Source organism: Pinus tabuliformis, chromosome 9 (genome assembly GCF_031772625.1).
Source record: "Pinus tabuliformis cultivar Carrire ecotype Pingquan chromosome 9, CPIR1, whole genome shotgun sequence".
Taxonomy (NCBI): Eukaryota; Viridiplantae; Streptophyta; class Pinopsida; order Pinales; family Pinaceae; genus Pinus; species Pinus tabuliformis.
This window is the reverse complement of record NC_142307.1, coordinates 592,031,083-592,046,468: the sequence shown is the minus strand read 5'-3', so window position 1 is coordinate 592,046,468 and position 15,386 is coordinate 592,031,083. Positions and strand designations below refer to the sequence as shown.

Here is a 15,386-nt window from a genome sequence, read left to right as displayed (position 1 = left end):
AATATTCTTTGATTCTTTCATTAGAAAATATTATTGATGCATGTGTGGTAGATTCAGGGGCCTCATTCTATTCCACACCTGATAGGAAACATTTTCATGATTATGTTTAAGGAGATTTTGGACAAGCTTGATAGGGTGATGATAAACCTTGTAAAATCATTGGAATGGGTAAAGTTTTCATAAAACAGTGGAATGGAAATCAATGGCTATTGAAGGAGGTAAGGCATGTTCCAGATCTGAAGAAAGATCTAATTTCAACGGGGCAGTTGGGAGGTGAAGGCTATGTGACTACTTTTACAGATAAAACCTATAAGGTCACTAAAGGAGCCCTGGCGATAGCAAAAGGAGAAAAGGTTGGTTCATTGTATTTATGCAATGGTATTTCTAATTCTATTAATGCTTTAACCTCTACATGAGAAGATACAGCAATTTGTGGCATCATAGGCTTGAGCACATGAGTGAGAAGGGGATGCAAATTCTTCACTCAAGAAATTTGTTGCCAAGTTTAAAGTATGTTGATTTAAAATTCTGTGAGAATTTCGTGTATGGAAAACAGAAGAGAGTCAAATTCCTCATAGTTGGGAAAGAAAAGAAGAGCAAAAAATTAGAGGTTGTGCATACATATGTATGGGGACTTGCTCAGGTATCACCTCTCGGTGGCTCTCATTATTATGTTACTTTTATTGATGATGCAACCAGAAAGACCTGGATTTATTGTATTCGAAATAAATGTCATGTATTTGACACTTTCAAGTAATGGAAAGCTTTGGTTGAAAATGAGACAGCAAAAAGGTTGAAGTGTCTCAGATCAGACAATGGAGGTGAATATTGCAGCAAAGATTTTGATAGGTATTGTTCAGAGAATGGAATTCGAGAGAGAAGATAGTTCCAGGAACACCACAAGAAAATTGTGCGTCATAAAGAATGAACAAGACAATCATGGAGTGTGCAAGGTGCATGAGATTGCATGCAGGATTGCCTTTACAATTTTGGGTAGATGATGTAGATATTGTTGTTTATCTAATAAACAAAGGGCCTTCAAGTTCCTTGGATGGTGGTATTCCAGAGGAGGCATGGACAGGTAAAAAGGTAAACTACTCATTTCTAAAGACTTTTGGTTGTGAAGCCTTTGTCCACATTAATAAAGAAAATAGAACAAAACTTGAGGAAAAATCAAAGAAATGTGCCTTTATTGGATATGGTTTTAATGATTTTGGTTATTTCTTTTATGATTATGAAAAACACAAAATCATTAGGAGCATAGATATCATATTCAATGAAAAGGTTTTGTATAAGGATCAGATGGAGGAAAAGAAATAGAAGAAAGAAAACAGAGAATACATAGTCCTTGATAACATCATAGAAAAAGTGAAGGTGGCTTAAAATCATAATGATCAACAGCCAGAATAACAACAACAACCACCACAGCGACAAGCACCTCAAACACCTGAAAGTGTTAGAAGATCTACCAAGATAAGTAGACCCCCTGAACGATACTCTCCTTCATTATATTATGTATTGTTGACTGATTCTGGTGAACCAAAATATTATGAAGAAGAAGTGCAGGTAGAAACTAGGAAGAAGTGGGAGCAAGCCATGAAAGAAGAGATGGACTCCTTAGCACATAACTAGACTTGAGACTTAGTGAGGTTGCCTGCAAGTAAAACAACATTGCAGAAAAAATGGCTTTACAGATTGAAGGAAGAAGATGGAGGTAGGAAAAGGTATAAAGCTAGACTTGTGGTGAAGGGATTTGCTTAGAAAAATGGTATAGATTTTGTTGAGATATTTTCTCCTGTTGTTAAAATGACTTCAATTAGAACTATTTTAAGTCTAGTAGCAGCTGAAATTTTTCATCTTGAGCAGCTAGATGTAAAGACAACCTTTCTCCATGGGGATTTGGAGGACGAGATATATATGTGCAGGTTGAAGAAGAGATTGTATGGCTTAAAATAGGCTTCAAAGTAGTGGTATCTAAAATTTGACAAGTTTATGTCTGAAGAAGGTTATACTAGATGTCACTCTGATCATTGTGTTTATCTTAAAAGGCAAAATGATGGTAGTTATATTATATTGTTATTGCATGTAGATGACATGCTTGTTGCAGGTGCTAACATGTAGGAAATAAATGTGCTCAAAATAAAATTGTAAAACTCATTTGCAATGAAGGATTTGGGTGATGTAAAACAAATCCTTCATATGAGAATAACTAGAGAGAGGAAGAATCGAAAATTAACATTGTCTCAGAGTGAATACATACAAAAGGTATTGAAAAGGTTTAATATACAAAATGCAAAACCAGTTAGTATACCTTTGGCTAGCCATTTCAAACTAAGTAAGGAGGTGTGTCCCAAGACTCAAGAAGAAATGGCTTATATGTCTAAAATTCCATATGCATCAGCAGTTGGAAGCTTAATGTATGTAATGGTCTACACAAGGCCTGATATTGCACATGCAGTGGGAGTTGTAAGTAGGTACATGAATAATCCAGGAAAAGAACATTGGATAGTGGTGAAGTGGATTCTCAGGTATTTGAGAGGTACCACAAATCATGCATTATGCTTTGGTGGTTCAAACATTGCTCTACAGGGATATGTTGATGGAGATATAGCGAGTGATAGAGATAGCAGGAGGAGCACCATAGGGTATGTGTTTACTGTAGGTGGAACAACTGTCAATTGGGTTTCAAAATGGCAAAGTGTTGTTGCACTCTCAACAATGAAAGTAAAGTATGTTGCTGCTACAGAGGCTAGTAAAGAAATGATTTGGTTATAAAGATTTTTGGATGAATCTGGTAAGAAGCAGGAGTTGGGAAGGTTATACAGTGACAGCCAGAGTGCCATACATCTTGCAAAGAACTCTACATTTCATTCCAAGACTAAACATATACAACTCAAGTACCATTTCATACGGCCATCATTGGAAGATGGACAGTTGAAGCTAGAAAAGATACACTAGCCAGAATCCTACAGATATGTTAACAAAAGTTGTAACCAGGGAGAAAATGAGATTCTGCTCAGTTTCAATTGGCCTTTAAGTATGATGAAGAAGATGAGAAACAACCAGGTCCAAAGTGGAGTCATTGTCTAGAAAATGAAGTAGCGGTGGAGTTGCTATAATTAGTTTCCAAGTGGCAGATTGTTGGGTTTGGAGCCTGATTATCTTTTTTATTCAGAGGTATCACCACATTGGACCCTAGTTCGTAATGTGGCGGTAACACCGCCCGTAATATTTGCGCTACAAGGGGGGTCCAAGGGGGGCAGTTGTGATCTTTGGGAGCCCCCTCCTGATTGGTGATCGGGGGCAGCGCCCCCGAAGCTAAAAATAGATATAAAATTTCCTTGTAAAATGTTGTAATTTCATAGTCAATCTGGGTCATTCATTAGGCGAAGATCTGATAGTAGAAGTTATGTTTAATTTAGGGTTTTTTGCCCTAGAAGGCAACCCCTCACTATATATGAGGGAATTGTATTGCGTCTATGTAAATCAGTATTCTGAATGAGAAAGAGAGAGGAGATTGTGTGAGAGTGAAGAGGGAATTACAACGGATCTGTTGTAGGTTGTATCTATTCATTTTGCTGGATAATATAAAAGGAAGGACTGGCTGTTTCCCGTGAACATAGCCCAAATTGGGTGAACCACGTATATCTATGTCTCTCTCCTTTTATGTGTTTTCTGTATTTATATTTCTGCAATATATTTTATGTGTTCCATTACTCTGTAATATATAATTTTTCTAACAATAAGAGAATCTAACAATTAAACTAACCATTGAGGTTGCCAAATTTATGCCATAATGTAACAATTTTTTAGTTTATCTCACTCTATGAAGAAAGCATTGATAACTCTCGAGATTATTCTAGACATGCATGAGTTTTGGATAGGTCATACTAAAGATGTTCTAAATGTACACAATTGTTTTTATGTTTGACTCTATTGAGAAATGGAAACAAGAAATTCTAGTTTAATTTGTCCTTGAATTAAAATTTGAATTAAAATAGAATTCTTTTCTCATAGCAATTTGAAAATAATTAATTAAGTTTAATTAACTTAATTAATTTAGGAAATTTGAATTGGAAGTCTTTTAGAAGACATGTATATTTCCTCCCTAACTTATACGAGTTAAGGATGAGTTATGAATGAGTTGTAATTAGTTAACTCATTTTATTGAGTTAAGTCTAGTTAAATTAGTTCCAATCAGTTTCAGGAGCTAATAGTGAGCAAATATTCAGTTGGGACACTAGCGACCTAATTAGTGCTACTCTAGTTAACTAAAGATTCGACCATCAAAAACTCATGCATTTTGATTCTGAGAAAGACCTAGTTGATACAAGAGTGCAGGGGAAATGCACTATTTGTTTTATATTTTTTGAGTTGCACTGACAAAGCATGCATTCAGGAACTGATCCTTGAGGGATTGTGAAATTTTTAGAGGCTTTATGTCCTTTTAAATACAAGTCATCCTTCATAGGAATTGCGCATTGGAATAGAGACTTGGAGAGCTTGTGAAGAGGCTAAGGTTTGGCCTTGAGCTTACTTATGAATTGGAGATTGAATTTGCTGAACGCTGGGATTGTTCTAGAGATAACAAGCATTGTAATTTCACCTTTATTTTTTGGATTAATAAAAAACAGATAGTGGGGTTTTGAGTTGGGGCTTTCCCCTGATATTTATTGTGTTATGTGCCTTTGATTCTCTTCATCTATTGATTATTGTTTGCTCGATGTTTATGGGCTTCCACTGTAAAGAGTAGAAGTAGATTCTTATCTCTTGTTTTAGTAGGTTACATGAGCTTGTGAATCTACAGGTTTTTCTACATGGTATTGGAGCAAGATTTTTTTTTGGGCCAAGAGTTTGCACAAAAGATATGAATTTATGTGAAAAAATTTTAGAAGAAAATTGCACATCTGGATTCCTTCAGAAAGGATACCCAAATTCAAAATAAAAATCAACCGAATTAGAGTTTGAATGAAGGAGATATTTTTTTTTTAAATAAGCTCTCTAGAGGAGATTTCGAAGTTTTGAGTTTCTGGGTTATAGGTGAAAGTTGAATTTGCATACATACTTCACGATCGGTAGATTGTGTTCCATGGGTTGAGGCTTGAGTATACCTTGGAAGGAAGCTCGAATTTTATAGCCTGGAGGGACAGGATGGAGGTTGTGCTAGAAGATAATGGGTTGAAGGAATTCATTGATCAAGAAGTCCCCAAGCCAGCATCTATGGATGCACAGAACTTGGTCGAATGGAAGAAGTGTGTGGTGAAGGCAAGGCAGATAATCCTTGAGGGAGTTCGACACCACATTGTGTCAAGTCTCAATGGAAAGGAAACTCCACATGCTATGTGGAAAACATTGATAGACTTGTATCAGAATAGCAGTGATCAAAGCAAGTCAACACTGAAGGAGAAAGGCGAGACAATTCCAAATTACTTGACCAAGTTCACTCAATGTTTGGATGAACTTGGAAGTGTTGGAATCAAATTTTCCAAGGAGGATATGGTGGGAATTTCTCTTCTTGGAGTCCTAAAGAGTTTGCATAATTATCAGGACTCTGTCAATGGTTGGGAGAAGCTGTTAGATTGGGAACGCTATGATTGGATTTGATGCAGGAAGAGATCAGGAGGAACACTAGCGATGGCTCTTCATCAAAGGCTGATGATGAAGAGAACTATGCCTTAGTGATTAAGGCAAGGAAGGGGGAAGGTAAAATTTCTCATTCCAAATAAGATTCTTAGCGTGGAGTTAAGAATAAGGACATGACGAAAGTTAAATTCTTTCATTTTCACAATATGGGTCACCTTTCTACAAATTGTCCATTAAAGAAGTCCAAGGAGAAGTCCTCAGGAGGAGCAGCGGGTGAGGCTTTGGCCTCCCAATTCGAATTGGACTTTTCCCTCATTGCATGTATGGTGTCTTCAATGATGGGAAGTGTCTGGTACTTAGACATTGGAACTTCTTTCCACATGACTTGAGACAAAGAGTTATTCATTCAACTGGAGGAGAAAGATCTCAAGATGCATATCGAGATGGGTGATGACAATAAGTATAGTGTTACTGGTGTTGGCACTATTACTTTTCAAATGCAGCATGTGGCTCCACTCACCTTAAAGAATGTTATGCATGTACAGGGATTGACAAAGAACTTGGTATCCATTGCCATGCTTGAGGATAGAGGCTATGATGTGATCTTTCCAAAAGGAAAGTTGTTCCTTCAACACATAGCCACAGGTCAAGTAAAGAAGATAGGGACTCGAGTTCAGAACATCTATAAGATAGAGGTAGAGGGTTGTGCTGCTTTGAGTTCAAAAGTAGAAAATATGTTGAGCTGAGACGTCGACGAGTTATGGCACAAGAAATTGGGCCACTTGCATCATGGGGCTTTCAAGATATTGCAACAAATCTCTACCGGTCTTCCCAAAGGTATGCTTGAGAAAGTTGATACATGCAAGGGTTGTACTTTGGGAAAATACACCAAGTCTTCCTTTGGAGGTAGAGGGAGTCGAGAAGAGTCTATTCTGGAGAGAGTCCATTCAGATGTGTGTGGACCATTCTCGACAATATCCACTAGAAAACACAAGTATTATGTTATATTTGTAGATGACTATTCTCATAAATGCTGGATATTTTTCATGTAGAGAAAGGAGCAGACATTCACAAAGTTCTATGAATTCAAAGCATTCGTCGAGAAAGATTCAGGCAAGAAGGTTAAATCTCTATGGAGTGATAACAGTGGAGTCTCCAATGAGTTTAAGAACTTTTGTGCAGCGGAAGGGATTAAACAAGAGTTGACGGCACCTCATAACCCTCAACAGAATGAGGTTGCCGAGATGAAGAATAGGAGCATTGTAGGGGCAAAAAGGGTGATGTTGCATGATCAGGGCCTACCACTACACTTATGGGATGAGGCATGCAACACAACAGTTTATGTTCAGAATTGTAGTCCACATCGGATACTTGAGAGTAAAACACCAGAGGAATCTTATTCTGGTAAGAGGCCAGATCTTGGTCACTTTAGGATTTTTGGGTCATCGGTTTATTGCCATGTGACCAAAGATGCATGGAAGAAGCTTGAGCCAACAACAAATTTGGGGATCATTATGGGGTACATTGATACTTCCCACAACTATCGGGTGTACAAGCAAACCATTCAGATGACAGTGGTTCGCAGGGATGTCAAGTTTGATGAGGTGAATTCCATGTGAGTATCCCTTGAGAGGGAGAATAAGCTACATGCGAAGGAGGAACTTTTAGTTCCTAAGTTTGAGCGGCCTCAGATTGATGCGGAGCAGCCGCATACAGAGGTTCCAGGAGTGGAGACATCCACTCAGGAAAAGTCTTCCACAGAGGGAAGAAAGCATACCAGAGAGGCTGACAAATTGTTGGATGATGCATGGGAGAATGTGGGAGCACCCTCTTCTCAGTGCAGACAGAGGAGGTCACCAGAGAGGTACATTGGATACATGGCAGTTATGGGTGCATGTGTTGTGACAAAGCCATCTTCCTTTCAGGAAGCAGTGCAGTAGCCGATTTGGGTTGATACGATGGTGGAGGAGTATAAATCCATATTTAGAAACAGTGTTTGGATGTGGTCCCAAGACCAAAAGACAATTCAGTTGTGAGCTCCCGTTGACTTTACAAGGTAAAGAAAGTTGTAGATGGTAGTGTGGAGAAGCATAAGGCTGGATTTGTGGCCTGTGGCTTTCCACGGGTAGAGTGAATTAACTATGATGAGACCTTTTCTCATGTTGCAAGGTACTCATCTATCATATCTATTTTGGCACTATCTACACAGATGGGTTGGAGTATCCATCAAATGGATGTGAAGGCTGTCTTCCTCAATGGCATGATTGAGGAAGAGGTGTACATAGAGAAGCCCGAAGGTTTTTAAACCTTGGACCATGAGTCGCATGTGTGTCAACTCTAGAGAGCCTTATATGGGCTAAAGCAAGCATCCCATGCTTGGTACACTAGGATATATAGCTACTTCACTGGGTTGGGCTTCACGAAGAATGAAGCAGATGCGAACCTGTATCACATAGTGGTGGAAGGTAAGTTTTTTATCATTGTATTTTATGTAGACAATCTCATACTGATAGGTGATGAGAAGCTCATCAAATCTTGCAAGGAGAATCTTGCAAGAGAGTTTGAGATGAAGGACATGGGGCTCATGCATTACTTTCTTGGCATCGAGATATGGCAAGGAGATGGGGAGTTGTTTATTTCTCTAGACAAGTATGCCAATGAGATACTCAGGAGATTCTGCATGGAGAGCAGTAAACCCGTGGAGACTCTTCTAGCCGGTAACTGGAGGAAGGAGGATGCTACTTCAGGAGAAGTAGTGGAAGCTATTGTTTACAGGTAGCTTGTGGGTTCACTCATGTATTTGGTCTAATTAAAATAGAATTCTTTTCTCATAGTAACTTGAAAATAATTAATTAAGTCTAATTAACTTAATTAATTTAGGAAATTCGAATTGGACGTCTTTTAGAAGACATGTATATATTCTCCCTAACTTATAGGATTTAAGGATAAGTTATGAATGAGGTGTAATTAGTTAACTTAGTTTATTGAGTTAAGTCCAATTAAATTAGTTCCAATCAGTTTCATGAACTAATAGTGAGTAAACAGTTAGTTGGGACATTAGTGACCTAATTATTGCTACTTTAGTTAACTGAAGATTCCACCATTAGAAATTCATGCATGTTGATTCTGAGAAAGACCCAGTTGAGACTAGAGTGCAGGGACAATGCACTATTTGTTTTAGATTTTTCTGAGTTGCACTAATAGTGCATGCATTATGGAACCGATGCTTGAGGGATTGTGTTATTTTTAGAGACTTTATTTCCGTTTAAATACAAGCTATCCTTCAAAGGAATTACACATTGGAATAGAGACTTGGAGAGTTTTTTAAGAGGCTAAGCTTTGGCCTTGAGTTTGCTTATGAGTTGGAGATTGAATTTGAGGAGTGCTGGGATTTTTCTAGAGAGAACAAGCATTGTAATTTCATCTTGATTTTCTAGATTAATACAAAATAGATAGTGGGGTTTTGAGCTGTGGCTTTCCCCAGATATTTATTGTGTTATGTGCCTTTGATTCTCTTCCTCTATTGATTATTGTTTGCTCGATGTTTATGGGCTTTTGCTGTAAAGAGTAAAAGTAGATTCTTGTCTCTTGTTTTAGTAGATTACATGAACTTGTGAATCGACAAGATTTTCTACAAACTCAATCTTGTATATTTCACATGTAACCCCAAAAAACTTAATTAGATTCAATTTCTTGAAAACTCATTGAACTTTAGTGTAAGAGAATCTAACAATTAAATTAACCATTAAGGCTACCAAATTTCCCTAGGATAACTACAACCCAAAGCGCACAACTTTATAGAATCACTAAAGTGATAAAGATATTAAAGATATAAATAAAATGAATAGGAAAAGTATCCCACTTGTGACAATAGAGAAAAATGAGTAGGAAAAGAATCTCACTTGTGACAACAGAGAACGATGAACTTTGTATTCAATAAATAAAAACATATCTTCTTATATTTATTAAAGGGGAGAGGGAAAGATGGTATTTACTTCTTTGTTTTAATTTATTATTAATATTAGTAAAATATATCGAAATCATAAGATAATTAACATAAATATTAATTACACTAATATCTCTTCTTAATGATCATTTTGAAAAAAACATTAAATTTATTTTTCAAATTACTTTGGTAAATTCAATCCGGTCATTTTCCATATGTTTAATGAAATCATTGTTTTATTTAGATTGTCTCTAAGGAAGACAATCTGAAAAACAAAATGAATGAAAGGAATAATTAATGAAATCATTTTATAAACCACTATGTTCAATTCTCTCATATTTTACTTGTAACACCCTCTCGCAACTATAACGGCTATAGGATTTAAGTTTTTTTTTTTCATAGCTTGATTCATGGGGATTTGACAAATTATAATTATTTTAAGATTATTACTTTAATATATAATAAATTATCTATGATTAATAATATTTTTTCATAATATTTATATCCATAATATATATATAAACATTTAAATATTAATATTTTATAAAAAATAATATAAATATTAAGAAATTATTAAAATACTCATTTAATTTATTTTATTCGCATCAAACACAATGTTAATTTATATTTATTTTACGTAATAAAATTTTATTAATAAAAATTATGATCATACCCACCTTAAATTAAAATTTCGGCCTGGAGTATGGAGTATGCCGTAAAACTGCTTCTGCTTGGCTAAGAGCTCGTCTTCCTCGGACGTAAGGAAACAGGTTAACGGCCCAAGACCCAGAGGCATCTCCCAGGAGTGAAAGCCTGCTCCCTTACGGACCACCAGCGGGTTATTACAGGTGGCGTGGTTTTCCTTGATAACGGTGATGAGTCAAACCGACATTCGCGGATAGCAGCCAGAGATGGCTGTCCTCACTGTTGGTTTGACACGTGAGTTTGATAGGTTTTGCCACCTTCGGAAAAAAAAATAAAAATAAAAATTTCATTCTACACGAAAACTTCTCTTCTTTAATGTAAATGTAGAATTTGACAATTTGAGAGCATTATACTTTTAAGGGGAATCACCTCGGACTGACAATAGATCCTAAGATCCAGATATTTGAAATCAGTGATTTCTACGATTCCACGTGGCAATGCTTCTTTTAAATGACTACATCTCCCCAGATTCAGAAAATTAAGAATTTTTAGAGCTCTCATTTCACATGGCAATGAAATGAGATTGCGAATGGCTGAATGCACATCTACAATTTCAGTATAATTCACACAAAGAAATTCTGTTTGCCACAATGATTCTGGCAATAAGAGACGGGCTCTCTGAAAAACACCCTAAGAGACGGGAGGTTAAGGAAGCACTTCCAATTCAAAATCGTGTCGATGTCAGGGAAAAAGGCGTCCACATAGTTGTGTGCATTATCCATTGAAGTGTCCACATCTTTGCTCTTTAGCCGAGACATTGGGGTTTTGGTCAATAATTGCACATCCTTTCATCCCTCCAATAATCAAAGAAGGATTTGACTTTATAATTGTTATGAACACATACATATTTTTAAGTACTTAATCAATTGAATTAAAAATGATATATAAATCTTATAAATTATAAAAATTAAAGATATAAATATAATTGAAAATTAATTTATTTATATAAAAAATGTATTTCACATTATAAAATTTTATTAACAACAAAATTATGATCACATCCTTTTTATATTAAAATTTCCAGTACAAACATGAACACGAAAGTTTAAAACAATTTAATCTCACGAGGAATCACCTGCCGTCTTCTCTACCGCAGAATTTCACAATTTGTAAGCAGTCTGATCTCAGGAGGAATCTCCTGTAACTTACGACAGCCCTTGAGATTCAGATATTTGAGCTCTTTGAGTTCTGCGATTTCAGATGGCAATGATTCTAAATTATGACATCCGTTGAGATCCAGAAATTTGAGATTTTTGAGATCTCTCATTTCACATGGCAATGATTTTAACCTCTTACATCCACTGAGATGTAAAAACTGAAGGTTTGAAAGATTGCCAATGCCTGAATGCACATATTCAATTTGAATATAGTTCAGATTAAGATATTCAAGTTGTTTCAATTGCCACAATGATTTTGGCAATAATTTTAGACCCGTGTTATTTAAAGCCAGCACCCTCAGAAAGACGAGGTTAAGCAAAAATGCTTCTGGAATCTCTTTTAATTCAAGATTGAGTGTTAAAGATAGACCTACCAATTTTGGACATCTCAATTCCATGTCGGGGAGAGATGTAATATTGCTACCAAAAAGGAAGAGCCTCCTGCAATTATGGCGTCTCTCGATGTCGGGGAAAAGGGCGTCGATGTCGGGGCAATGTTGACCTGCCCTGGATACAAAATTCTCCTCTTTCTCTCCCACATAAATTGCCATGTCCCGCACAACATCGTGAACGCCAATCGTAACGCTCCAATAACTGGATCCACCAACTGCTCTCAATTGGAATAAGGAACGATCTGCAAGTAACTTTACATAGCTGTGCGCAGTATCCATTAAGGAGTCCAAATCTTTGCTCTTTACTATACCTTCTGCGATCCAGATCTGCGATATAATGTTCACCGGAATGTTCCAGTCCTCTGGAGCAATCACACAATACAGAAAACAGGTTTTCAAATGAGCATGGGGTAAACTATCGTAGCTCCATCTCAATCGCTCATACAGATCTCGATCAAGTCGAGGATGAGTAATTGGAAAATTTGAATCCACAGTCTGAATCTGCCTTAAAGCAAGGTTCCACTCATTTACAGCCCGGTTGCCAATCATTGTTGAAGCTATGACATTTATAGCCAAGGGCAACCCTTTACACTCCTCCGCCACGACTTTAGCAATATGCTCTATCTCGTCAGGCACATGCCCGTCTTTGAAAGCTACTTTGCAAAACAATTCCCAGGCTTCCTCTCTTGGCAGTGGCTGTATTTGCATGGACTGGTCTGCATTCATTTCTGGAATCAGATCTCTATTTCGAGTAGAGAAGACAACTTTGCTCCCTTTGTTCTCGCCAAATTCCACGCCCAATTCTTTGAGAGTGACTGCGCTCCACAAATCGTCTAAAATTAGGAAAAATTTCTTCGTCCTCAGATGTGCCGACAGCTTCATCTTCCGCGAATCAACATCATTATAAGAATAGGCACTGAGGTCTAAATTGATTGCAGAAGCCATACGACTCTGCAACTCCAGAATGGAAAATTGGGCAACTGCAACCCAAATCACATGATCAAAAACACCACTTACCTTGTAGGTGTTGTAGACCTTTTTTAGCAACGCTGTTTTGCCAACTCCACCCATCCCATATACAGCAAATATCCGATCGCTGGGGGCCTCTGTAAGCCACCTCTCAAGTTGTATTTCAGCAGATCTAATTTCCAACCCTACCAGTCCGGTGTCTGGTTCGTCTTGAAGCAGTAGATTAGCCTGTTGTGGCGCCGCGGACGCAATCTGTTGAGCACTGTGAAACACAGAGAAGACGGTCTGAAGATTGTGAAAGAGCTCATCAAAAGTTGTCTTCCACTTTCGGATTTCTGTAGAAAGTTTAGGCTTGTAAAGGAGGCAACTGATACACCGCTGCCGCCTTCGAGAGCAATCGATCAACTCTCTTGCTTTTCCAACTGCGTCTTGCATCCTTAGCAGACAATTTTGCAGAGATTGAGGGGGCGTCTTTTGCCGATCTTGAAATTGATCTCTAACATCGAGTAAGAGAGTCTTCATACGATTTAACTGCCCTTCTAGAAGCTGACGGTTCTCATCCAACCGAATAACATCGTCCATTTGTCGGATGAGTGCAGAAATAGCGCTACTGACCGTATTGGCCGCCACTTCAGTGATAATAGCAGCCATTGCCAATTTTTTGGCTTCGCAACAGAAGAATCACGGGTCTGAAGGGGCTAGAGACAATCATATATAAACACGAACTTACAATGAGATACAGGGCAATGGATAGGCAGTCAGTAGTCATTATTGAAAATGCAAGTTGACTTGACTTAGTAAAATCAACAATGGGATACACAGTCATCGTACGTCATTGCTTGTTAAATATCCTTCAATCCTTTCCATAGATATGGAATTAGAATTTATAGATTTTCATCTCATAAATGTAAGAAAGGTATAACCTACTTTATATAAAATTTGAAAATAAATCTTTAATAATAACAATTTAAAACAAATAAAAAATAATATCAATATTTAATTTTTAAAATTTTAATAATTTTGTTACCCGACTCTTTTTTCAAATTTGTAACCCAATTTCTTTTATAAATATTAATAATATTTAATTAAATTGAAATATTATATATTTATATGTATAGTTTATTAAGTCACGCGAGTATAATATTTAATTAAATTAAAATATTATATATTTATATATAGTTTATTTAATTAAATTAAAATATTATATATTTATATATAGTTTATTAAGTTATGTGAGTTTATAGATGATTAGTATATTTAATTTGGTTTTGAGTAGTTATCATTGAGGATCTCAGACTTGTTTAATTTGGTTTGAGTAGTTATTATTGAGGATCTCACACTTTTGTTATTCATAATGTAGAAACCAGTTTTCGGATTAATCACATCAGTAGGATTGGCTTGAGGTTTCAAACCAGTTAATGTGGTTCATCCTTAGGACAAGGTGAGAAATCAATTGATCTCAAAGAATAAATAGTAGGGATGCATTATTGTTCATATAACAAGGATGCATCATTCTTCAGGGTTAGCCATTTAAAATTAACCGTTGGTGAAATCATTACTGAGGAAAGAAAAAAATATTTAAGAATACGTGATAAAGAGATGTTTATTAAATTATTTAATATTTAGTTAGAAACCATCTATTATGTAATAATTAAATATTTTATGTCGATATTATAAATTATTTATCAGTTTATATAATAATATTAATAAAATAAATAAATAAATTTTTAATCCAATGAGATTAATCTCAAAGACTCATTTCTAAGACTCATTTCTACATTTGAGGATCTTTAAAGTTTTCAAAATCATGCTACCCACATCATCCCTTAGCATGATTAGAATTTTACCTATAAAGTTTCCAACTAAGAACCTTTACACCATCCAATGCCTTAACAAAACACCTTGTCACCAATAGAAACATTAATATTTGTTTGTTTAAATTTTAATTTTAAAAACTTAAAAATATAATTTAAAATATAATTAAATTAAAATATTTTAAAGATAAAAAAATTTACATTCTAAAACATATTGGGAATCAGTGAATTTTAATTTTTTTTTTAATAATAAAATAATTAATAATATAAATGTGTTAATGTGGAGTTCGTTAATTTAATCATATTTCTACAAAATGATTAATGAAATTTTTACATTTTTATACATACATTTTAAACTAAATTAACATATAACTCGTAATAAAAATTGCAATTATTATACTAAATATTTTCCATTTTTCACCTATTTATTAATCTTTATATTCTATTCTAATAAAATCATAGTAGAAAATAATAATACTCTTCATTAGAGTTGTTTTTAGTGAGGTTTTTTGGATGTTTTGCAAGTGGGTTTTTTGGATCTAATTTCTCTAAAATTCCACAGGAATTTATTGAAATCACAAGCTTGATAGGTAGCCCCTGCACAATCAAAGTGCACTAGGAGTTTTTCAGGGTGCTGAATCCATATATATATAGTAAAAAAACCAGTTTAAATAACACAAATCAAGATTGCACCACAAATTTTTCCACAGGATTCGGGCACCGAAAAGTCCAAAGTATAGTACTAAAGAAAACTCTTTCATTCATATATATATATATATATATATATATATATATATATATATATATATATATATATATA

At 35.6% G+C, this 15,386-nt stretch overlaps 1 protein-coding gene across 1 annotated transcript; it reads right to left on the bottom strand.

The window, feature by feature from the left end:
• Positions 1-11,321: 11,321 nt before the first annotated feature.
• LOC149149950 (disease resistance protein UNI-like) lies at positions 11,322-13,410 on the bottom strand. Its single transcript, XM_089442637.1, has one exon. The coding sequence runs from the start codon at positions 13,401-13,403 to the stop codon at positions 11,322-11,324; it is 2,082 nt and encodes a 693-aa protein (XP_089298763.1). The 5' UTR covers positions 13,404-13,410.
• Positions 13,411-15,386: the final 1,976 nt, after the last annotated feature.

Coding starts and splice junctions, on each gene's coding strand:
- LOC149149950 (XM_089442637.1), bottom strand. CDS start 13,403: ATGGCTGCTATTATCACTGAAGTGGCGGCCAATACGGTCAGTAGCGCT.